The sequence below is a fragment of the Copadichromis virginalis genome, linkage group LG20, assembly GCF_057382275.1.
Source record: "Copadichromis virginalis isolate Kocher_CV1m ecotype Utaka linkage group LG20, C_Virginalis_male_GT1.1, whole genome shotgun sequence".
In the NCBI taxonomy this organism is placed as follows: Eukaryota; Metazoa; Chordata; class Actinopteri; order Cichliformes; family Cichlidae; genus Copadichromis; species Copadichromis virginalis.
Genome location: NC_140637.1, coordinates 28,529,118 through 28,554,382, shown reverse-complemented (window position 1 = coordinate 28,554,382; position 25,265 = coordinate 28,529,118). Strand labels below are relative to the sequence as shown.

The window sequence follows — 25,265 nt, the reverse complement described above, 5'->3', positions numbered from 1 at the left end:
TGGTTATGTCACGCCCCTCTTTTCTGCATTCCTGCACCAAATTGCGGACATGGCTGGTGTTAGTGCCAACAATGACAGGAATCTGCTCTTCTTTTGGGCTTGGACAGATCAGGGCAAGGACAGGTACTGTGTGTTTGGTGCCAGTCACTTCAGCCGGGTACTCAACATCTACCACAACATAGCCGAGGTAGGGGTAACTGACATTGGACTCACTTAAACCCCAAATGTTGAGACCAGTGACTGGATGCACTGGGGTGGAAGGCAGATGGGCTTTGTACCAGGACTCGAATATTATGGTGACCTGTGATCCACTGTCAAATAAGGCATTACAGGGCTGTCCATTCACTTTAAGTGGCACAATACTTGGGGGCCCAATCAGTCCCTCCGGAATTCCAGCTGGGGTGGGAGAAGTCAGAAGACCCTGCTTGACATGACAGTCAGTGTCAGGGGCATTACTTGTTGAAGTACCTGAACTTTCTTTCAGTGTCTTGACAGTTTGGATGAGCTTTCGAATAACTTTGCTCTGATTTTCAGGATTTTGACACTTTGCGACAAAATGTCCCTTTTCCCCACAACGGTAACAGAACTGCTCATCCAAAGGCGTTCTGTTCTGGTAAGGGGTCCTTGTCTTTGAGTTAGCCTCTACTGCTGCCATGGTAGCCAGTTTTAAAGAGGAGTCCGGAACAGTATCTCTTTGGGCTACTTTCTGCTGCAGTCTTTTCACTTGTTTTTTCAAAGCAGCCAGTTCCTTGGTGTCACTGGGCTCACTTGACTGCACTGAGGACGGGCCTTTCTCTTTGACATCAGGGGACTTAGTCATGCAGGTGGCTAACTTGGCCTTAAGCTCTTTAACTTCAGCTTTGAGACTTTGTATTTCTGTATTGTCAGTCCCTAAAGGTTTTGTCTGCACATGCTGGACTGAGGTATTGAGTTTCCTCCTTGATGCCTCATACTCTTCCTCTGTGCGAATCTCACTTAAGAGTTGGAGGAAAGTTGGGGGTTTGGACTTTCTCTCTCTCAGGCGCAGATTAATTAGCATGAGATCGGAAACAACAGCCCCTCTCAGGAGTTGTTCTAGGCGAGCTTTGTCTTTGCTAGAAGCTGGAAATCCTCCTCTCTGAACAACTTTACTGAGGGCCCTCTCCAGACGCCTCAGAAAATCAGACAGTTTTTCACTTGATTGTTGCTGCATTAAGCGGAAAGCAAAATAGAGATCATCCCCAGACTCAGCACTGCCAAAGGCGCTTTCCAAAGCCTCCAGGTATTCAACAGGGCCCGCCTCAGGGTCTGACTCACGGACCGATTTGGCAATCTCCAACGCCGGCCCCTTTAAACTTTCCATCAGCCTGCGCCTTTTCTCCTTGTCTGTACAGTCACTTTCCTCTACCATGAGCCATGCCTGCTCAAGCCAATGGTCAAAGGGGTCTTCACTAGGGGGAACTGGTAAGTTCCCTGAAAACAGCCTCAAACGCCGATAACCACCTTCAGCTTGTGGTTTACGTGCCTTCTCCAAAAAATCACCAACCGCTTGCAAGACAGACTCAGTGGAGTTTATGGAAGGATCAGAGCTACGCTGCGGAGGAGCAAAGCTGCGAAATAAGCTTTGTATGTCTTCCATAGTCCTACCCTCAGTGTCTAAGAGACTCTTCAACTTCACAGCAAAATCGTCACGAGCTGCACATTCATTAAGAGTCACTATCGGCCATCTCTCACCACTGTGCTGGTCCAGCACTTCCTTGGGTGCATTATCTTTAGGTATACTTTGTTTGCACTCGCAGAGAACCATTAGGCAGCTCAAGGGGGTGTGGAACAAGCGCCCTCTAACCCGGACTCGTCCTAGACACTTAATAGTCTCCAAGGTTTCTTCTATCTGGGCTATTTCCACTTCTTCTGGAACCAGAACCAAGAGTGCTTTAGATTCCTCCAAACATTCACCCCGACACCACCTCTTCAGCTCTGCAGCGAGCCCGGTGTGGTCTGCCATACTCATAATAGCCAAAAATACTAAGAAGTGTAAACTAGCTACTGTAGGTTAACTTTTAATTTTTTTTTTTTTTTTTTTTTTTTTAGCGTGTGGCTCCTTTAATACTTCTATGAGACCCAAAAACATCCCAGCGGTGCCTCCATTTTATGTAGCCCTCATTTACTCAATACCATTAAATAAATGGGCTTTGGGTTCTTTTTCTAGTGTACTCTCGTACGATGTTTTAAATTAACTTCTCTTTTGTTTCTGGGATCAATGAAGCTTATTCCTTAACAGTAGCACTACACGCGAAAATTAACACTAGTGTCTATAGTGCAGTAAATCATGTCATACACCATGTAAAGTAGAGCATTGCAACCCTCCTTTAATTTACCAAACAATGAAAACAAGAAAATAATAAAATGGCAGATTTCAGTATTCAGGCAAACCAAAAACACACACAGCAATTTACCCACTGTACACAGAATCTCCACACATACAGTGTAAACCACCAGTGATAAAACAATTATAGTCCCAAACTAAACCTAAAGCCGGCAGAGATAAACCCTACGTTGCAGGCCTGTATTGCTCCAGTATAAATCCAAAACGATCTCCCAACCGGAAGTTCTTCACTCAACGAGCAAAAAATAAATAAATAAACTCAGTACCTTGTGAAACGTGCAATTCCCACCAGCTTAATCCAGGTAACAAGTTGTCTTCAGCTCCGTCAGAAACACTCCGCTCTGAATGCAGTAGCACAAAGATGAGGAAGGTCCGTGATCTCCACGTGCTCCACAAGCTACCTGTTTTAGCTTCCCACGTTGCCAGAGGTACTCTGAGTGACGCGGGCACTCAGAGTGACTATCTGGGGTGTGTCCGTCGTTAACCAGTTCGGTAACGATCCTCTGCAGCTTGTTACGTTCCACAACTATAGCGAAACGGCAGCCTACAGTAGTCCTTATTAGCGAACGGCTGGGTTAGCCTCACTTTAACTTAATGCGTGCACAGCCGCAAGAAACAAAGCACACAGTCCAGCAGACTCACGCTGAAACTTTACGTGTTATGTCACTAGCTTACCGACACTGTGACTTATCTGTCCGAAAAGTCAAAACACACTTACTCTTAGTACATAAAAAACAAGCTAACTTCTCCGGATGCTCCGTGTAACTCACGCACCACCGCCCTCTCTCCTCGCGCTCTCGTCTCTTTTTCCCTTTTCCTTCTCCACCCTGTGTTACCTTCACCGACCTTATCCCCGTAGGAAATTACAGTTCTCACAAACAATTCACAAGAAAAGAAAGATAACTTATTTTAAACAATGCAAACATGTTTTTAATAATTTTACATGAACTTTTACCTTTTTAATAAACAAGAAAATTTAAATAAATGAACTCTTTGATATTTATATTCTCAGACTTCACTTATCTTTTACTATTTATGCATCTTTTAAACCCGGGTTACATGTATAACATGTTACCTTATTGAGACTTAATGTTGACAGCGAAAGGATGTGGCAGGTTAAGCTGCACTTGACCCATAATAACAGCATACTTTCTTCACAGCCAGTGAATAGAAAACAGACTTTTGTATCTTGCCATGTGCTGGAGTGCAGTCGCACATAAAGTGGGACACCTGGACACCCTAAATGTGTCTCTTTAAAGCCAGCCTCTTATGCTTTTTCTAATGCTCTGTCATTCATGCACACATATGAATGACACACTGTTACAATGGTAGAGCCAGTTTTTCTGTTCTCGACTTGGCTGTGACTACAGAAGTCTCACTCGTCTGCTCTTCAAATTAAGGGGCTACACTGAGGATTATCATGACATAAAGATAAATTTTTTAACTCTGACTGTAGTGAGTTCCATGAATAAAGACAAGAAAATCCACCTTTAATGAATCAACTCATCTATTTTTATATATTATGTACCTATATGCCATTGATTAACAGTACAATTATCCTTTAAAAAAAATCCAGGTAGCAGATCTTTAGTTTCCTCCTTTTATAAGCAGAATATTTCTAATTAAATGGTTAGCGTGAAGACTGACAAACTTACCAGGAGGTTCTTGTGCTTTTCCTTATATCCTAGATGGCGATTGAGAAATATAACGCAGATCTTTCGGCCCTGACGAAGACATGCGAGGAGATGAAGAAACTCTACTCTGACATACTGGTAATCCTTGAATTATTATTTCAATATCTCAGCGTCAAAGACAGATGGTTGATTATAATAAAGGTCAATCAAATGGACCAATATGGCAAGGCCATGATGATCCACTTGGTAAAATAAATCCGCTTGGCATCTTTCTTGGCCTTAAGACAACAATTCTGATGGCTAAAGATCCAAACGGGACACAAAAAGAAAAAAAGAAAAAAGACAGATGGTCCCCTGTCCCAGTAATGTCTAGATGGCCCTCTTCAGTTATTTGTCATCTCATCTTCCCCATGCTACACTGGGAGAGTACATTATTTCAAGAATCCACAAGGTTACTTTGTTTGCACCGCGTGTCCTTGAGGGCTTCCACAAGCGCATATAATGTATGTGATTTATACCTTATAACAATGATCTCAACGTCGTTTAAAACCCACCACAGCTGATTTGCTGTTTTGGAGTGTGATAGGTTTGTAGCATAAACCTATTCGCTGGAACGTTAAGGACAATCTGCTACACAGCAAAAAGCAAGACTCAAGGCACCAAAGTTCTCTGGTTTACTCATGCATGAGGGAGACCTGGCTGGAGCCAAGTGTCGTTCCACCACTTGACCACCATCAGACTCTCAGCCAGGTTTCCCCACAGCACTCCTTTTATTGTGGTTACATGAATATGCATAGGGTCATTAACATATAGCATCTTACATAGGTATACATGTAAACAAAGAATACTGTGTGTGTGTGTGTGTGTGTGTGTGTGTGTGTGTGGTCAAAAGGGCCATATAACATAAAAGCACAAAGGCAAACATCCTTGGTCAGGAAGAGGGTAGACTAGACCCCCCCAGTAAGGAAGTCCAGCAGTTCATCTAAACAGAAAAGCACTTAGACTAGAACAGACGTAGCTACGTTAATCCTACCATAAAACAATTAAGACAAGATGCGACCTCTTCCCGTGCTCCCAGGATGTAGGTGTGCATTCTAGTGTGGAATACACACCAAGCCTCTGTAGCCTGTTAAAGGTCACACAACTTATCACTACACAATTGATTATACACCTCTAAGCATATATGGTTAAATGTTTCCTAATACAAATGACAATAATAAACTCTAAACCCAACAGAGTGTTATACCTCCTTCATTGGATAATTTTAGGAGGATTAGTGAACATTGGTTTCCTGCAGGCAGAAAGTGTGAAAGACAAGTTCATCCCGACCCTTAATGTGCAATGTCACGTTGATTTAGGATGCTCTACAAATGATGAAAAATGACGAGATGTTGGAGCACCCCTGGTGGGATTCTCATGTAGTTTTTTTTTTGAGTCATTTGTTAGACCTTAAGGGGCGTACCATAAATTTAACATAGTTTTTGAGCTTCATACTGCTTTGTGACTCTTTGTATTTTGATGACATCTCATTTATACGTATATCTGAATGTACAATACATCCATTCGTACGTGAACCTTTTATGATTTAAGGGCTCTTTTGTGTGGACTGGACTCTGGAAACGGTGATGTTCTTTAATGAGAAATGCACCTGCCTTAAAAGCTCTGGTCGCATGGTGAGATCGACCATAAAGCGAACACCTCTGTCACACATATCATCAGATTTAGTGGAAGCACTGGTCCCTGTGTATTCTTTCATCACATTGTCCATAAAAGAGAACCTTTTCTTTGCTTACTAGCCTGGTTAAATTAGGTTTTCAGAGCTCAATCCCACTTTTGACATCTTAACAGGGGCTATGTCTTTTTTTAAGGAGTCACCCACCAAAAACAATCAATACAAAAGCAGTGCCTATTTTCTCACCTTTCTCATATCTCTATGGACAATCCATCATCATAGAGTCCACTTACCCTTCCTGCTGTATTTGAGAGCTGAGATATGACAGCATGAGCTGTGAGCTTTAGGCCCGGTAGGAAATTTTGTTATACTAGAGAAACAATTAGATTCCTGTGCACTCAAAATATTTGTTCACAAGTAAACAAAGGTGCCATTCAGCATTTCTCTAAATCCTTTAAAAGAATCATCTGCATCGATTCCTTTGTGTTTGGTGTAGATTTTATAAGAAATGGAAACAAGGGATCATTTAGTGTGTTTTACATGTAATTTCTTTTAAAAGCAAAGGAGTGGTTTAACATGTTGCTGCGTCAGAGCAAGATGAGAAGACTAATACCACGTTCATGTTGTTGTATGGTAAATATGAAGCAACAGACAGCAATTTGTTGATGTAGCTTAGCACAAAGTTTGGAAACAAACAACTCGTCTGGCTGAAGCCGTTGAGTCTGGCTGATTTTGTCTGGCACAGACTCTTTGAAGCTCCAGCCAGGCAGATATTGTTTCTCCTTCATTTTCCTTCTGAGTCCTCACATTTGTCAAACAGCCGTTATGCTGTGATCACTAACACAGTGTCTGAACAGGCTGGACAGTGAAAGCAGCACCTTTGTTGTGCAGGTTTTGAAGATACTTACAACATAAAACACCGCAATAATCCAGTATTTATAACAATGGATTGCATTTATATAGCACTTTTCTAGGCAACCAAAGCGCTTTACAATTCCACTACTCGTTCACTCTCACATTCACACACTGGTGCAGGCAAACCACAGTTGTAGCCACAGCTGCCCTGGGACAGAATGACAGCCAGTAGGGTAAAGTGTCTTGCCCAAGGACACAACAACCAGGACAGAGAGAGCTGGGGATCAAACCGGCAACCTTCCGGTTACAGATGAGCTTCTCAACCCCCTGAACCACGGTCACCCCAGTATCACCAGATCAGAGAAAATAAGTAGATGGATCTATACTTTTTCAGTTCTATGTTGTATTGTGTGAACAGTTAGCAGCAGAAGGAGAGGTAGCAAATCATTTGCAGTAGTCTGACTGCAAACAGTGGTCAGTGAGTAGGCAAATATTGAAAGGCACTTGGCTTTGCCAATTGGCTGCTCCCTGTCTTTCATTATATTACATCAGGGTTAACACCTGGCAGGAATTTCTTTTTGTAATTACTGTAATAAGTTGCTGTCAACTTGATTAATATCATGTCATGTCTTTTGTATGCTCCGCTCCGTGTGTGTGAGGATGCAAATACTATCACACTTTTATATAAGAGCAAAGCGCAGTGAAGACCCTGCAGGGCAGCAGTTAGCTTAACATTACAGGGAAATCTTTTACAACCTGATACAAATACCACAATTGACACAAATGCTCTTTTTTGAGTGCCCTTTTAAAAAATCTCAATTAAAAATTCAAGATCGTAGCAATTTCCAGGGCAGCCTTCAACTCTGGTAAGAAAATATAATTTTTTCAATATTTTTTCAATATAATATTCAATATAATATAATATTCAAGTAGACTTGACTTCAAGTCTACTTGTTTCGAATTATGTATGCTCAAAGAGAGGTCACCTTTTGGAGCCTAAAGCTGTGTCCAAATTCAAAGGCTGCATCCTTCGGAGGCCCGTTTGTAGGCCGATTACGTCACAGCGACGCAACGAAGGCTGTCCAAATTCAAAGAATCCTCCACACACGGCTGACAAATGCTTCCTCCTTTACCCCAGATTTAAAGGATGGGTCGGGTGTATCCTTCGTGGCCCACCATATCCCAGAATTCATAGCGCGGCCCAGCCAATTCCAGTTTCTAACAATGGCGGCAGCTACTTAGTTTTAATATTACTCTTATTACTCTTTCTGGGTCACAAAATAAACTTACGCCAAAGTCCTGTTATATTTTAGATAGCAAGGAGCAAACAACTGAGTTTATTAAAGTCCACCAAGACAGCTGGTGACACAAACCTGAAGGCTAGACCCCCCAATTTCACAGCCTCACACTTCCAGCCTTCTCGGTCTTCGGAGGACCCGGCTGTTGTGGTCTACGTGGGCCGGGTCCTCCGAAGACCGAAAAGGCTGGAAGTACGAGGTGGCCAAAGAATTTGGACACAGCTTAAGATTACTAAGAAGCTGCTATGTGTTCTGCTCAGTTCAGGGCTGTAGTAGTAGTAAGTCAGTTCTTCTTGTCCAAATCTCACCCATGGCTACAAGAAGCTGGCTATTCAAGATGGCCCAACATGTAAAGTAGGTAATTTACCTTTTTGAAGGTCAGTGGCCTAAAATAGTAGTTACCTGAACTGGAATTGATGAAAACACAATTTAAAAATTTAAATTCTATCTACTTTGTACCAAATTAACAACTCCAGGTGGACAAACATACTGAATTGGGGGGAAGGAATAGCGGAGTAGCACGAATACATTATTTATTGATGATTTTTTAAAATGTTTATTTGTTCCATTTTGTTTCATCACGTTTGGAAACCAATGGTTTCAAGTTAAGCATGCTGCTGCTTTGCTTCAATGTCATCACAGTGAGGAATTCAGCTTTTGAATTTAACAATGGGAAAGAATGAGCCAATATCCACAGATCAGGTTACATAAAACCTGTAAAATGTTTTGATTTGATTGTGCTTATGTGGAGGAAAAAAACTGTTTCAATCAATCCAGCTGTCTAAACAAGCCATGTATCTTTTTTGTAAGCTGCACGAACATGGATGACTGAAAAATCAATCTCTGGTGTGTCTCTGCCTTAAGAGAGCTAACTGTTGATGCTCACACCAGCTGCAGTTGATTTGCTCTCACAGCCTCTAGTTTGTAAAGGCTCTGGTCATGACCACTTAATCAATGTGATAAAGGTCCAATGGATTTTTCCAGTTAATGTAATTCCACAACGAAGTTTAAAAACCAATAAGCCAGTTTTTCCACAGAGGCGTGCCGCTTCCTGTCAGGGAGGTTAGCGTGTAATTTGGGCAGGTAAGCAGGTCAATGGAAGGCAAGACTTCATGTGGTAGATATGCTTTCAGTGGAGCAGACAGTGTAGCTCGATCAAAAGTGCAAAAAGTTGACTAAACTTGTGAAGAATGCAAAATGCATATCATGCATTTCTAATTTATACATAAGCTCATGTAGAAATTGAGAAACACCTCTTACATACTGATGTAACCCCAGCTGCAGCTTTTCATTTAATGTGCAGATATTAGAATCATATCAGTATCATCTAAACCTCAGCAAGAAAGCAAATAAGCATATTTTTCTAAATGAGGAACATTTTAAATGAACATCCTTGAACAATAAATCCTAATTTACCTCAATATTATCCTAATCCAATATTATACCTTATTCTTAACATAAATCACTCTTCCACTATTATTAAAAATGTTCTGGTGGTGAATCGGCTGTGGCCTTTTTAAAGTTTAACTAGCTGACCTTTAACTGCATTGTCCCCTTCAGGCAGGGAGTTATATTTTAATCATCAGGCAGTGCTGCTTAAATGTAGCATCATCTCTAAATGTTTGATCAAAGTTTTGGAAGCTTGTTGTTAAGAATAAGCTACATCTGTCAATCCATTTATCCACCTGTCCGTCCAACTCTCCAATTTAGGGTGAGAGGTGAAGTACACCCTCAAAAGCTTGCTACTTTATTGCAGATAAATAAACTCTTCCTCATATGCTGTCGTTTTCCCTGGACTTTCAAAATTCAATTCAATTTAGTTATATTTATACAGCGCCAAATCACAACATCAGTCGCCTCAAGACAGCAATCATATAACCCCCTATGAGCAAGCAATATGGCAACAGTGGGAAGGAAAAGCTCCCTTTTAACAGGAAAAAACCTTCAGCAGAACCAGGCTCAGGGAGGGGCGGCCATCTCCTGCCATTGGTCGGGGTGAGAGAAAGAAGACAGGATAAAAGACAAATGACTTGTCAAACTATGGCTTCTACAAGATCTTGCAATGCAACTTGTGGTATCAGGAACAAAGATGTTATGAAAGACTGTGATCTGCAAAAAATATGGCATTTGGGAAACTATCTTCCACATGAATGCAACGATTCCCAGCAGAACACTCCCAGAGTGTCACACTGCCTCTGCTGATGTGTCCTCTTACCATAGGTGCTTTCTCTAGTGGACAGGGATCAGCATGGGAACTTTCAATCAGCCTGTGGCATTGGAAGCCCATACAAAGCAGGCTGTGATAGACTGTATGCTGTAACATCTTTCAATCATTGGCAGAATTAGAATTTTCAGAAATTTGTGCCACAACAGCTGCTTTGTGGTGGACCAGTGGTGGACTGGACCAGCCTTTTAGCTCTCTGGTCCTTTATTAGTACCTAATTTTCTTATAAGGGAAGGGGAGGAGATAGCTCAGTAGGTAGGATTAATAAAGTATACAAAAAAATTATATTTCACATGTGTTGGCAGTTGAATAGGTGAACAAAACTGGCAGGAGGCAGGAAAAAGATAAATTCATGAAAAAAAAGAAACAACAAAATACAGAGAACAGGGGAAAACTTGTACTAGTGCTAAGCACTAAAGCACTAAGATTTTCTGACAATAGGAAATAGTGGATGAACTGGGGTGATAGATGATGAAGGTGTGCCAAAAAAAACTGAGCAAAAGAAAGATGTGAAACTGACAGAAGGATAAAGAGACCAAGAAACACAAAAAACAAGAAATCTAAGAAATAATTTCACTTACTAAAGTCACTTAGATCATTATGCAAACCCATTTCTCTTTCTTCCACCTTTAATAACTGACTGGTCACTTTCTACATAATACATATATATGTATATCCCAACCTGTGACAGGTGCTATTGTTACAAGATCGTTAATATTATTCACTTTACCTCTCAGTGGTTTTTAAATGGTGGTGCTTTTCATATACCTTATATTTGAAATGTTTTTTGTTGAACCATTCTCAGGCTATTCTCGTAGTCTTCTTTAAATACAAGACCACAGAGCAATCAAGCATCCTTTTTCTTAAAAAAACAAAAAGAAAAGACCAATGTCATTTGAGGATTAACACAGGACAGTCTGTAGACACTTGCCCCACTTGTGTCCCATCCATTTTACTGAGTACTAAGACTGTGCCTCTGAAACTTCCTAAAAGTACAATAAACCCCTTCAGGAGCGCTGGAAAAATGATTAAGACTGACTGGGCTGTGGTGTAGTGCAAGGGAGCAGCAGGTTGGGGAAAAGGTGTCATATTTAGTCACATCTTGTCAAGGGGGCGGAAGGAGGGAATTCACAGTGATGCCCTGAAATAGCCAACATGCAAATGTATTAAACATAGAAGCAGCTCATAAAATTTTGGGGCAGTTGATTTGCGGATGTCCCCAGACACTGGAAGCATGTTTTTAAAACCACTTCAAGTACTAAATAAAAGGAGACATTTTATATAATACGCTATAAAACATGCGCTCCAATTTTTCTAATACATAAAAGCAAAAATAAAAACATGAAGACTAGACTCTATCAGCTGTGTCACATTACCAGCCTTTTTTCATACAATGCACATGTTTAATGCACCATGTCAGTGAGACATGATATAAGAAAATCAATTCCACCTCAGGTTCTGCAGATAAAAAGTTTTAATATTGCTTCTTCGAGCACAGCTCAGACCTACAGGTTAAACATTATCCAAGACCCGCCTGTCGGGTGTGTAATGAACATTCCTGGGTCTGGTTTTGTAACTTCATTTGTATTAATAAAATCAACAGCAGGCATACTTTAGGTATGTTGATATTTTTATATAAGGATAATTCAGTAGTATACAATTTACAATGGGGCGATCGTGGCTCAAGAGTTGGGAGGTCGCCTTGTAATCGGAAGGTTGCCCGTTCGAGCCCCAGCTCGGACAGTCTTGGTAGTTGTGTCCTTGGGCAAGACACTTCACCCGTTGCCTACTGGTGGTGGTCAGAGGGCCCAGTGGCGCCAGTGTCCGGCAGCCTCTGTCAGTGCGCCCCAGGGTGGCTGTGGCTACAATGTAGCTTGCCATTACCTGTGTGTGAATGGGTGGATGACATATTTATCCATATGGGTTAGTAAATTGATTTTATTGGGCCCAGCATGTGTTTGTGAAAATACTCATAAATGTTCAGCGTGCATAAAAGACAAGGAAGCGAATCAGCTAAAACACTGTTGAGAGGATTAAACTTCTACACTTTACCAAGTAAAAGAAAGTCTTTTGCTCCAGTTATACATAATTTTGAGCATCCCTGGCAGACAGTGAAAAATGTGAGGATAAAAGTATGCAAATAGACTAATCTGCACATCTGAGTATAATATTTCATGGTGAGAACAGTGTTAACCATTAGCTAACATCTTCCTTTTGCTGCTGGGGACTTTGCTGAATCTTACACTTGTGTAACTGTTTCTACGAACTGAAAGCACACAGTAATACAAATGCACTGACTGTCAGCTGTTACGCTTTAAGTATTTGGAAGAGCAAGGCTTGTGTTACAGCGCCAATGTCCTCCTTCATTTTTATTCTGAAACAGCAGCCACTACAAATACTCTTTGTCTTTAAATGTAGATCTTTGGATATATTTGCCATGGGAATTTTCTTATTTTAGTCCGAGGTCCTCCTTCATGAAGCTCTCAACTAATCTTAGCAGCAACAAGGTTTCTGCTGGGAAACCTAATTCCCCATCTACATAAATACAAACATGAACATTACATTTTTACATTGTCATTAAATCTACAGTACCAACAAAATAGCAGATACTATAAGCAACTAAAGATGGGATGCTACAGGGAGCTACAAAAACAAGGGCTGGCGTTAGTGCATTAGCAGAGCTAAAGTCATTAGTGTCAGCTCTAATATACATGTTGTACATCTGGGTGAATATTAATGACTGAGTCGGCTGATAGCCACACAGCTGTGAATAAGTGTGAAGCATAAAATGATGCCAATCACACTGTGAAAGCGTGAGCTAGCTAACTGTGGCAAATTGTATGATATTCCAACTGCAGTAAATAAGTGATAACAACGGCAAGCTCGCTTTTTATTAGGCTGACTGCGATTTTTTTCATGCAGTGATATGCAGCTTTGCTTCAGCAGCTTGAAATGTGATATCTTTGGAAGTATATTTATTTAGTTTTTTGCTGACATGAGGTATAGCAATAGAATCAACAGCCAGGTTAGGTCTCATATACACAGTCTTAGTGAATGGTCAGCGACCCAGTGGCAACCTCTAAGTATGGCAGTACACAGTCACAAGGAAAGCGCTGAAACAAACACTAGTAGTATTTGCCGTTAAAGTAAAAGAAAAGGTTTCAAAAGGTGCGACTTTTACTTTGAAGACAAACTTGGATACACAGTTTCAATACTGCTCGGCGAATAGTATTTGTCTTCCATGCAAATGCAAGGAAACTGTGGCAATCGGGTATTAATTGAAGGGGGTTCTGTGTAGCATGATATACCTCATTGCCACCAGTTTTACCTACTGATTGCAAGTGGCCAGTTCTGCCAAGTGTTCAGGGAACACGCAATTTTCCCTTGGGACCAGTGGTTGCTAGGGGATCGCTGGCCAGTCTCTAAGACGCTTTAGTCATTTCTGACAGCTTAGCACAAAAACTGAAAAGACTTGATCATTAGAAAAGGTAAGAAACTCGCCTTCCAGCGCAGCATGTCTAACACGTAATAATTTGTAATGTCTTTACAAGAGCAAGATGTAAAGGAACAAATTCAATTAAGATGAAGCCCAACTGTGCTGAAGGCTGTTTCATATTATTAGTGAGCACATCCTGTGTGTGTTCAAGTCAGCTGTTTGGTGTGCGTTATAAGATTTATAGTACATAATATTTGCTTGTAAGTAAGCTTATGGTTAATTTCATTAGAGAAATTACACATTTGTAAAACATAACAAAAATAATACCAGGAAAGAGTAACAGCATATGGCTTCAGTCTGAACTTTAACCTGCACAGTCAACAGCATGCAGTCAGCAAATTAGTACGTTTAACCACTGTGACCCTTTGTAATAAACTTTGGCTTCAGAATGACTAACATTAGTATGCCAGTGACCCTTTTAACCACCTAGGTCTACCTATTAATTTGGCAGTACATGTCTGCATCATTGTATAAGGGCACTCAAGGATTGGGATGCATGCTGAGGCAGCATATGAGCTAATTAAATCAAAAGACTATTGTTAAGAAGAACATGCGCGGGCCAGGCACCACTTCACTAATGAAAGTGATTGCAGTTGTTAATTGTAAAACAATTTTTTTTACAAGCCCTGTGGTCATGGAAGATGTAACTGCTGCCACATTATTTTCATTTTATTTATTTATTTATTTATAAATCAGTAAACCTTTTTTTCTCTTCTGCATAGGTGAAATTTGGAGAACCGGCGGATCAAGACTCTCAGGAGCTCTTTGGCTTGCTTTGTCAGTTTGTGCATGACTTCAAAAGGGCACATGCTGAAGCTGTATGAGTTATAGAGTTATTGCACAGAGTACTTACATTAGTGAGGGCAGAGACTGCAGTGTTGCTTACTAAATGAAACTGATCCATCTTTGTTGTGACAATTATAGAAGTTTGAGGTACAGAACTATATGACACAGTGTAACTTAATTAGTTTTTTCAAACTGATGGTTTGATTTAGTTTTTTTTTTTTTTTAATATATATATATTTCCTGAGTTGTACAGATATTTTATTAGATAATGGACAATGCATTCATTGTAGCAAATCCTATCCCTGGACAGCCTGACAGACTGACTATGTCACGGAAATCAATTTTGTGAATACAAAGTGATTTATGTCACATCGTATCATATCATAGATTGGTTTGATTTGTGTTTACTGACATTTATTTTGAGACAAATCAGTAATGAAGGATGTAAAAGCCCTTGGTTGGAGCCAACACCCAGATGCTGAAGTGTGCTGTGAAAACTCACAGCTCTCTTTGCTGGCAGAAGCACAAACCCCCACCCCCTAAAAACAACTCATCAGAGGCCAGCGGAGGTGGGCATTCTTTGGGTGTGTGATTATTTTGAACATTCGGTTGTTCTTTGGTCGGGGACATTGCCTGTTCTGGTTCTCTGTTAGAAACTCCAAGGCTGGCTGTGATTCACATCTGCTATGTGGAAAAAACCCCCCTAAAAACATGATCAGCAACATACATTTCGCTTTCAAACAGAAGAAAGGTCTTCTTATTGCCAGTTGGAACTGATTGATGTGCCTTTGTGTGTTTGACATTTTAATCAGTTAACAGAAAAAAACACTGTTTATACCCATAACTGTGAACGGTGGTGGCATAATGAAGAAGACCCCTCGCTGAGATGGAAAAGTTGCATATTTTTCCGTTCTAAAAGGAGAAACCAATTATTTTAATTAAAACTGTATCTGTAGAAACGGGTGATTCATTAGCAGGAAACATACAAAACGGCTTTATAAAATATTTAGTTCATGCAGCTTTTGTTTCATACAGAATTGTAACTGGCTTTTGTGTTTTTGTGCTCTTCACTTCATTGTATTGCATTTGAAATCGAAAACTGATAAATCTCATAACATTTAGTATAGAAAAAAAAATCAATACTAAAAGTTATTTCAGATTATGTGGCCTTCTATTTTATTGCTCTGAATTAGTTTTAGTTCTAAAAACTAAAAGATAAATATATTAACTATATTTTTTTCTACCCTTGTTATAACCTTGTGTTTCTGCAGCTTTCATTCATTTAACAGACATTTAACCTGAGTTCGGGTTGTGGGATTTAAAAGGCTGTGCAAAAAAAATCCTAACTGCAATGTAAATGATTGGACATTTTTTCCCAACTATTATTCCCTTCAGCCATGTGACATCTAAGATACAGTAATGTGCAAAAATCTTGAGCCACCTATGTTTTCTTCATATTTTGCTTCCAAGGAAACAGATTTTCTTGGATCTTTTTAAAAGTAGTATTGAGCAATAGCTCTCCAGGCTTTCTAAAGGTCATTCAAAGTTTTACTTTGGACAGTGGCTGCTTTTTTGGTGCATTCCTTGTATCTGACAATTTTCAGAGGAATCCTTTTTTTGTTTGTTTGTTAAGCCACTTAACACCGATCTACGAATCATTCAAGCATAAAAAAGACACCCAAGTCAAAGGATGAATGAGTGTTATGTCTACAAAATAAACAACTTAGCAAAGAACTCATTTAACACACTGTTTCTTCCCATTTCTTTAGTTGAATTATATTTCATGTGGTGTACCTCGTGTTTAAAGAAATGAAGGAATCTGGACAAGGGAAGGACAAAAGTAGTAGTAGTAGTCAGACCTAAAATAACTGTCTATGGAAAATAATGTTTTTAAGAAACATGAAAAATCTGACAATCCATCTACTGTCTAATGAAGCCTCATCAGAAACTGTGTCAGTGGAAGGGTGGCTTTCAAGAAGCCATTTTTAAAGAAGGGAAACAGGGAGAAAAGGCCGAGGGAAGTGACACAATAGCTTAATTTTTCAGCATAACAATGATCTTAAACGTCTGTTTGTTAGGATGCCTGGGTCGTTGACCCAGGGTTTTTGAGTTTATTATATTATTTATACTTTCTAGTCTTTGGTTTCTTTGAGTTCTGTCTTATGGTTTATGTCTCTGTCTTCTTTAGTTGCTCTGTCTCCCCTATCACCTGTATCCCCTTGTCTAGTTCGCGTCTCTGTGTATCCTTAGTTCCTATATCCCCGTGTTCAGTCAGTGTTTGTGTCTGCCCTGGTCCCACGTCTCTGTTCCCTCTGTAGTGCCTGCATGTGAGTCTGTGTTATGTGTTTCCTGTTTTACTTTGAAGGTCTCTGTCTTATCTCAGTGTGTTCAGTTTACGCTTCCTTTTGTCTTGTCAGTTCTGATTTGCCCCAGCTGTGTTTCCCTCCTGTTATTCATTCCCTGATTGCTCCTTCTGTGTATTTAAGCCCTGTGTTTCTCTGTGTCCGTGTTGCGATCTACCGTTTATTTTGCTGTGTGTTTTGTCAATCCGCTGGTGTTAGTTTATTTTTGACCTTTTTCCAGTTATGTTATGTTTGAGTTCAGCATTAAAGCTGTTTTGGTTTAAGTTCTGTCTCCGGAGTCTGCACCTTGGGTCCTATTCCTGTTTGCACACAGAAGATCGCGACCAGAACATGGACCCTGCAGACTCCTTTTTCTCAGAGTTCAACGGCGAGATGGAGCGGCTGGTGAGCCTGCTCGACCGCATCGCCCAGTCCCCGGATTTAAGGACCATGGCAGTGGGGCTGAGCGCGGTGGAGGCCATCATTCGGCATAATCCCCGGCTTAGCCAGTTTGCTAAGGACACTGAGTTGGGGAACACCATAACTGCCTGGAGAAAGCAAGTCAGGGCTAGTGACCTTGCTCTCTCCCTCACTACATTTTCCCCACTGCTGCCGCAGGGCAACGCACACTCTGCCTCATCGCCACTGCAGGCTTCCTCCCCTTCCTCACGCCAGCCGGGACCTTGTTCACCTGTCCGTTCGCCTGCCTTTTTTCTGGCGGCTGTGTGGTCGGAGGATGAGGAGGAGGTCTCTGTTTCTCCACCGGTTCCTATTCCTTCGTCTAAAAGGAAGCGACGCCACCGTCACTCCTCTCCTCGGTCATCCGTTCAGCCTCACGCCTCGTCAGCTGGAGGGCCCGGGGAGCCCGTTCAGCCTCACGCCTCGTCAGCTGGAGGGCCCGGGGAGCCCGTTCAGCCTCACGCCACGTCAGCTGGAGGGCCCGGGGAGCCCGTTCAGCCTCCTGTCTCCGCTGGAGGGCCCGAGGGGCCCGTTCAGCCTCCTGTCTCCGCTGGAGGGTCCGAGGGGCCCGTTCAGCCTCCTGTCTCCGCTGGAGGGTCCGAGGGGCCCGTTCAGCCACCTGTCTCCGCTGGAGGGTCCGAGGAACCGCTTCAGCCACCTGTCTCCGCTGGAGGGTCCGAGGAACCGCTTCAGCCACCTGTCTCCGCTGGAGGGTCCGAGGAATCGCTTCAGCCACCTGTCTCCGCTGGAGGGTCCGAGGTACCGCTTCAGCCGTCTCTTCCTGCTGGAGGATCCGAGGGGCCCGTTCAGCCACCTGTCTCCGCTGGAGGGTCCGAGGGGCCCGTTCAGCCTCTTGCCTCGTCAGCTGGGGGTCCGGGAGGACCCAGCCAGCACATCCCAGTGTCTGCTGATGGTTCTGGCGAGGCCGTTCAGCCACCACCGGCTCCACCGCCTGGTCCGGCCTCCGAGTCTGCAGTTCCGTCTGGTCCGGCCTCCGAGTCTGCAGCTCCGCCTGGTCCTGCATCTGCAGCCCCGCCTGGTCCGGCCCCCGCAGCCCCGCCTGGTCCGGCCCCCGAGTCTGCAGCCCCGCCTGGTCCGGCCCCCGAGTCTGCAGCCCCGCCTGGTCCGGCCCCCGAGTCTGCAGCCCCGCCTGGTCCGGCCCCCGAGTCTGCAGCCCCGCCTGGTCCGGCCCCCGAGTGTTCAGCTTCGTCTGCTCCTGAGGTCTCCATGCTGTCTGTTCCTGCACGTCCTGTCCGGCCTGCACGTCCTGTCCGGCCTGCTCGTCCTGCACGTCCTGTCCGGCCGATGACTGGACGTCATGGACGGCCCCCTGAACTCCGTCGCCGTCGGTTCCTCCCGGCCGGCCGGCCTCCTGATCTGCTCCGTCGCCGTCGGTGCCTCCCGCCCGGCCGGCCTCCTGATCTGCTCCGTCGCCGTCGGTGCCTCCCGCCTGGCCGGCCTCCTGACCTGTTTTCTGGGCTCTTGGACCATCAGCCTCCGGGCCGCCCCCCTGACCTGCCCGGGTTTGGACTGTTGTGCCGTTAGCCTCCAGGCCGGCCCCCTGAACTTTTTTGAGACTATTGCCTGGGCCTCTGCGCCTTTCGTGAGCTCTTTTGTTTGCTTTTGGACTATGCCTGGGCCTTGGTGCTGTTGTTTTGGACTTTGTTCCTGTGTTTTGTTCTGTTGCTTTCCGGGCTCCATTGTTTGTTCTTTTTTTTTTTTTTTCTGGCTCCTTGTTTGGTTTTGTTTCGAGCCCTCCATCCTGTTTCCCCCGCCGCCCACCCTGGTTGGGTTGTGTGTTTTTTTTTTTTTTTTTTTTTTTTTTTTTTGTTTTGGTGTTTTGTTTTGGGCTGTCTGGAAGCCAGCCCTTAAGGGGGGGGGGGGGTACTGTTAGGATGCCTGGGTCGTTGACCCAGGGTTTTTGAGTTTATTATATTATTTATACTTTCTAGTCTTTGGTTTCTTTGAGTTCTGTCTTATGGTTTATGTCTCTGTCTTCTTTAGTTGCTCTGTCTCCCCTATCACCTGTATCCCCTTGTCTAGTTCGCGTCTCTGTGTAGCCTTAGTTCCTATATCCCCGTGTTCAGTCAGTGTTTGTGTCTGCCCTGGTCCCACGTCTCTGTTCCCTCTGTAGTGCCTGCATGTGAGTCTGTGTTATGTGTTTCCTGTTTTACTTTGAAGGTCTCTGTCTTATCTCAGTGTGTTCAGTTTACGCTTCCTTTTGTCTCGTCAGTTCTGATTTGCCCCAGCTGTGTTTCCCTCCTGTTATTCATTCCCTGATTGCTCCTTCTGTGTATTTAAGCCCTGTGTTTCTCTGTGTCCGTGTCGCGATCTACCGTTTATTTTGCTGTGTGTTTTGTCAATCCGCTGGTGTTAGTTTATTTTTGACCTTTTTCCAGTTATGTTATGTTTGAGTTCAGCATTAAAGCTGTTTTGGTTTAAGTTCTGTCTCCGGAGTCTGCACCTTGGGTCCTATTCCTGTTTGCACACAGCCGGTACCTAACACTGTTAAGGTTCTCAGTCATCCAGATTTAAGTGTCCCCCCCCCCCCCCCCACAGGGCTGTGATTGGGTAGAGGATCATTAGGGGGTCCATTGTCCCTCTTGGGGGGACACTCCCACAGGGCTTAAATCCAATACAATACAGTGAAAACATACATGGACAGAAAAGCTTACACACTATCAGTCATGTATTGACCTCCCCAGAGACCTGTGGGATCATCTTGACAGAAAACAAAACAAAAGCAGCCAACACCCAAATAAGAGCTTTGAATAACTATTCCTTAAGACTAAAAGAATGCTTGTTTAAAGGAGTTCAGGCTATGTTGAAGAATAAATGTCGTCATACCAAATATTGACTTTCAATCAATCTGTTTTTACCTTACACACTATATTTACACAGATGATTGCGCATGTTTTCCTAAATCACGGGCCTATTTCCCATTTTCTTAGCAAAGTATAAAGAAATGGGGTGGCTCAAGACTTTTGCACAGCGCTGTAGAACTAAATTCTGTTTACAATATATAAATCTTAAATCCTGGTTTAAGCGAGGCACTCTTTACCTATGAACTCCTGTGGAGAAAGTTCATTAACAGGCGCCCGTGTGAAGGTGTTCATTATTCATTTTGTTGTTGCTGCTGCAACAATTAATTTGGCAACAGTTTTCTTTCAGAAAACAAAGCTTCACATTTGTTTGAGAGTCTGTAGTTTGTACTGCTTGAATCCCTCAGACCTACTTTCTCTCCTCTGACTGTTTCCACAGGAGGAGGCATTGTTACAGAGGTTTGTCCACTGGATCACAGTGACTTCCTCCGTGTTTGTGCACTGCGGTGACATGGTGTAAATCCATTTAAAATGTTAGCAGAGGCACATGCTGTGAAAATTTGTTTTGTGGTGCCATGTTGGACCGCAGTTCTATTTTGGGAAAGTTGAGTCTGAGTACGCCGCCTGTTTAATTGGCAGCAGAGGGAATAAAACAAATTCGCATTGGACCAAAAGTAAACTTGTTCAGGGTCACATCTCGGCGGCTTCTGTGTACCTGCCTAAAACTTTAAAGCTGCATTAATCAATACTTTATGTTAATACTGGATCAAATGACTTTCTAATGTGAAACGTGTCACTTATATCAGAAACCTTCTGAGAATTATCTCCAGAGGTTTTAAGGGCTTACATTGCGAGGAAAATCGTCGATATATTACGCTTCCGGGGGCCCAACACGTCCCTATATTACGAGATCAGAAAAATGAGGAAACATGCAAACACTATCTAACGTCATTAAAGTGCTGGTTAAGGTTAGGGATCAGGTTAGGGTTAGGGCTGGAATACACGTGAATTACCATGGGAGCGTCATTCTACTGGATTTCATCCATAACCCGACGCGTAGAATAAGAAAGCGGCCGCGTCCACCTTTTGTGTTCCTCAGAAACGCCGCGGGACTTGACAAATCGTCATTATTTTACGCCTCTGGACACTCTGAGCTGAACACTCACAAAGTATACCTAAAGTTTAGCCTGAATTATTGTCGGTCTTTCAGCAATGAAATCTTGTTGACTTCAATAAGACTTCAAAACAGTGATTGACAACGTGAACCTATTAGAGAAGCCTTACTGTTGTCACAAAGTGAGAAGCAGGGTCATTTTGTCATAGATTTCTATCATGCAATGTCATTTAGTTTGTTTCTTGGGTTATTTACTTGTTTTCTTATTACACTCAAACCCTTTAAGCATTTACTCTGTAAGTCATAACACACACACAGGGTCGCAGATGCCAACAGACTTAATAAACTGATCCGTAAGGCCAGCAATGTTGTGGGGATGGAGCTGGACTCCCTCAAGGTGGTGTCGGAGAGGCGGATGCTGTCCAAGATAAAGACAATGTTGGATAACACCTCCCACCCACTCCATGACATGTTGGTCAGTCACAGGAGCTCGTTCAGTGAGAGACTGAGATTACCGAAAAGCACCACTGAACGACACAGGAAATCATTCCTGCCTGTGGCCATCTCCCTGTACAACGCATCCACTTAACACACTGTTTGCTGCTACAACTACACATGTTTCTTTTCCAAATATTTATTTATAAGTGACTTATGTATGTATGTATGTATATATATGTATATATTGTACTATTCTTAGTTAGCGTATTGTCTGTCTTGTCTTAATGTTGGTTTAAAATGGAGCACTGTAACAAAAAATAATTTCCCCCAGGGATCAATAAAGTATTCTGATTCTGATTCTGATTCTGACATCCAACATGATGGGGCTTTAACAGCTAAGTGCAATATAGTTTTTTAAAGAATTTCCGCTACCTAAATACATTTGAAAGAAAGGTGAACATTAAAAAAAACACAGAAACTAGCTCTGTGCAAATGGTAATAACAATAATTTCACTGTGGTGTTAAAAGGTTCTTGTTCTGCACCAAGAGGGACAAAAACTACGATTATAGGGTTGGGTTTTTATAATGATTAAGCAGCAGGCATCGCTGCTAATCAAAGTTATTTTTACACAAAAATTGTTGTGTCCAATGAAAGCACATGAGGCAGGCACTCTTGAGTCACACGGCCTAAACAAATGCCTGCTAATGATCGAGAGATACATGCTTTGCATTTAATCACACTTTGATAAAAAAATAAGCGGTTTGAAAGTTGTTGTTTTTTTCTGCATGTTAAAAAAAAAAACCCCACACACCTGAAAATCCAGGTTGATAATAGCATCCCACTTCTCCACGAAGGAGCAACCTGAAGACATTTCGCTTTAAGTTTACAAGGTTCAAGACTCAAAAGAGCACTGAATAGTGTGTCTGGCTGATATTGATTTGGAGACATATACTCCTAAATTGTTGATACAACCCCAGAAAAATATCCTTAGACAAATGTTAAAAGATTGCTGACAGATCCAGGCGGCCTCTGTTAGTGACTGACAGCTCAGATCCCTGATCGCCTCTGGCCTGCTCTCTGTTTTATTACTTTGAAAAGTGGCATATTTATGCTTAATTAGTTTTATATTATATGCAATGACAAATGAACATGAACTTTTCTGAAGAGTAACAAAGTGGTTCCTTGTGTGCGACAGGGCTGTTCAGAAGTGTCAATACAGTAGCTTAAATTCAGAGTACATTCACTCCTTTTAACGACTAATTAAGTTCCTTAGAGACATTTTTAAAGACCCACTGGTGGGACTTATTTTTTAAAATTTATTTTTCCATGTCTGATAATGTAACAATTTAAGTCCCCTATAGACAGCATTTGTTAAAAAGGAAACAATTGCTGTAGGGGACAGGTAAAATATTAATGTAATTTAACCCTATAATACCCTTTGTATCATATTTGCTACATTAGTTTCTGAGACCTCTATCTCATCAACAATATATATACTTGCCATAATTTCAAAATGTTATGGACAAAACTCTTCTTTGGCCTAAAATTAACAACGTTGTTAACAAAAAATTGCCAAAAACACCCAATGTATCAAATGCGATACAAAAAATGACGAAACGTTTCTCCCACTGAAAACGCTACATCCAGATGAACAGAATCAACCTTTACCTGGATGATTGAACATGCATAAAGACAAGGGTTAATAAACATCTCAGTTACAAAAATTTTCTGGCTATTTTTTGATGGCTGGGTCTTACAGGGTTAAGCATTTGTAGAGACATCTCATCTTTAGGGTGAGTTTAGTTGCACCGTGGTCTGCTGAAACTGATGAAAAGTGTTTTAGATTCGTCAGGTTTTTCTAACACTGAATTACTAAAGTTCATCTCTGCCTGACACTGATTTACAACATGACACGTTTGAGATAATGTTATATGTGTTCCATTGTGAAGGGCTTTTCACAGCAGGAGCACGGCCGTCACTACTGATGGGAACAGCAAGGTCAGACCCAGGTACTCTAATAGCTGCTGGTGATTCCCCCCCTCCAAACACGACTGAGTGAAAGACAAAGGCTGTATACAGTTATTTCCGAAAAATTGATTCTTTTTCCACAACATTTCCACATTCAAATGCTTCTTCAATCAAATTTACAATTATGTCCCAGCGAACAAAGAAGGGGCCTTGAGTCTCTTGACCTTGGAGGTCTTGGTTTTGTTCCGCTGGCAGAGACACTTGAAAAGATTTTTCGTGGATATCCAACAAAATATACAATAATTCATTTTCTCGAAAATAATTTAGAAATCATCGTGGCGAGAAAGTGAAAGAAGGATTATGAGAGCAATCATGAGTTCCACTTCTCATAAAAAGAAAAATTCTAATTCAAATAATTCACACTGGAGAGGTGACACAGACGTTTCGAACACAAATCTCTGAGAGAACATCCACACAGTCACTTGTGTGCACAGCCTGCGCAAAGATAGCTTCAGCTTTAAGCTCGGTGACTGGATGTTTACGTGAAGACTTTACCTTTGGCTTTGTATTTAAAGAAGTAGATATATTCTGTGATCATTTAACCAGGAGACTTTTCATGCCGATCCAAACTATCGAAGTGATCCAACTGTGAGTCATGTGGCATTGCAAGAAAGACATATATTGAACATTTACTTCTAGATACAGGCCCACTCAAATTCATCCTCTGCTTTGCATCTCAGTGGCAAAGTTACCTGACAGCGTTAACCTATGTGGGAATGGAGAGTGCAAACTAGAGGAAGCTACTGTAACTCGTTAACTGTGTGTCACCGACATTTTTGTTTTATTCACAATGTGTAAACAGCTTCATAAACAGGGGGCGCTTTGAGGACACTTATGAGACAATAACACATCGGCTTATTTTTAATAAACTGTGTGAACTCGAAATTCCATTAACAAACAAGCTAACAGGTCTGCTTTAGTAAGCAGCCCACAAAATCATTAGCCCAGGGAGGTTTTCTTTTTTGTTTGTTTGCTTTTTTATGTCCTTTGCATAAATTCTTAATGGAATAAAAAGGAGGCGGATATGGATAGGATTTTATTGATGCCAATGCCATTATTCGTTTCAATTCTTTATTAAGAATTGAAAAGGGAGAGCATACAAGGCTTCCTGCAGAAACATCACTGCTGTTTCAGAACTATAGTCATTTATAAACACAGTTCCCAATTCTAGGTTCTAGTAAATGCAGTTTTTTTCTTCGCCGCAGCAGATCAGCTGACTCCATCTTACCTCATCCTCCTTTTGTCATACCAACCATCTGTGTGTCTTCCTGCACTACATCTTCTGTGTAATCTGCCTTTATCTAATCATCCTTTATCTAATATATGAACTGCCCATCTCAGCTATTCCTTTAACTTTGTTTCCAAACTGCTTAACCTGAGCTGACCCTCTGACATACTCATTTCCAATCCTGTTCGTCCATTGGTCATTCCCAATGAAAATCTTATGTTAACCCTTTAAAACTTGAACCATGGAATAACTGCCGGAAATCTTTAATTTTTTCATAATGAAGTGTTTGTTGAACCTTTAGACAAAATGTATAAAAAAATATATATCAAATTTTAATTTGCATGTATAAGTTTTAATTTGTATCACATTTGCTACATTAACCATATTTTTGCAATTTAGCTATTAAAAATCTGTCAAATTTATATCATTTTTTGATGATGCAGAAGTCTCAAAAACTCACAAAAACACGTATCAAATACGATATGCTTGGCTTTAAAGGGTTA

The 25,265-nt window shown here is 41.8% G+C and overlaps 1 protein-coding gene across 1 annotated transcript in view; it reads left to right on the top strand.

Moving 5' to 3' along the window:
* Window positions 1-16,068, top strand: part of LOC146685051 (uncharacterized) — a 59,143-nt gene extending 43,075 nt beyond the window's left edge. Inside the window, exons 16-17 of the mRNA XM_085443695.1 lie at window positions 4,054-4,137; window positions 14,267-16,068. Coding sequence (XP_085299821.1) covers window positions 4,054-4,137; window positions 14,267-14,368 — 186 coding nt within the window. The 3' untranslated portion in view covers window positions 14,369-16,068. The remainder of the gene's footprint in view (window positions 1-4,053; window positions 4,138-14,266) is intronic.
* The last annotated feature ends 9,197 nt before the right edge of the window (window positions 16,069-25,265 follow it).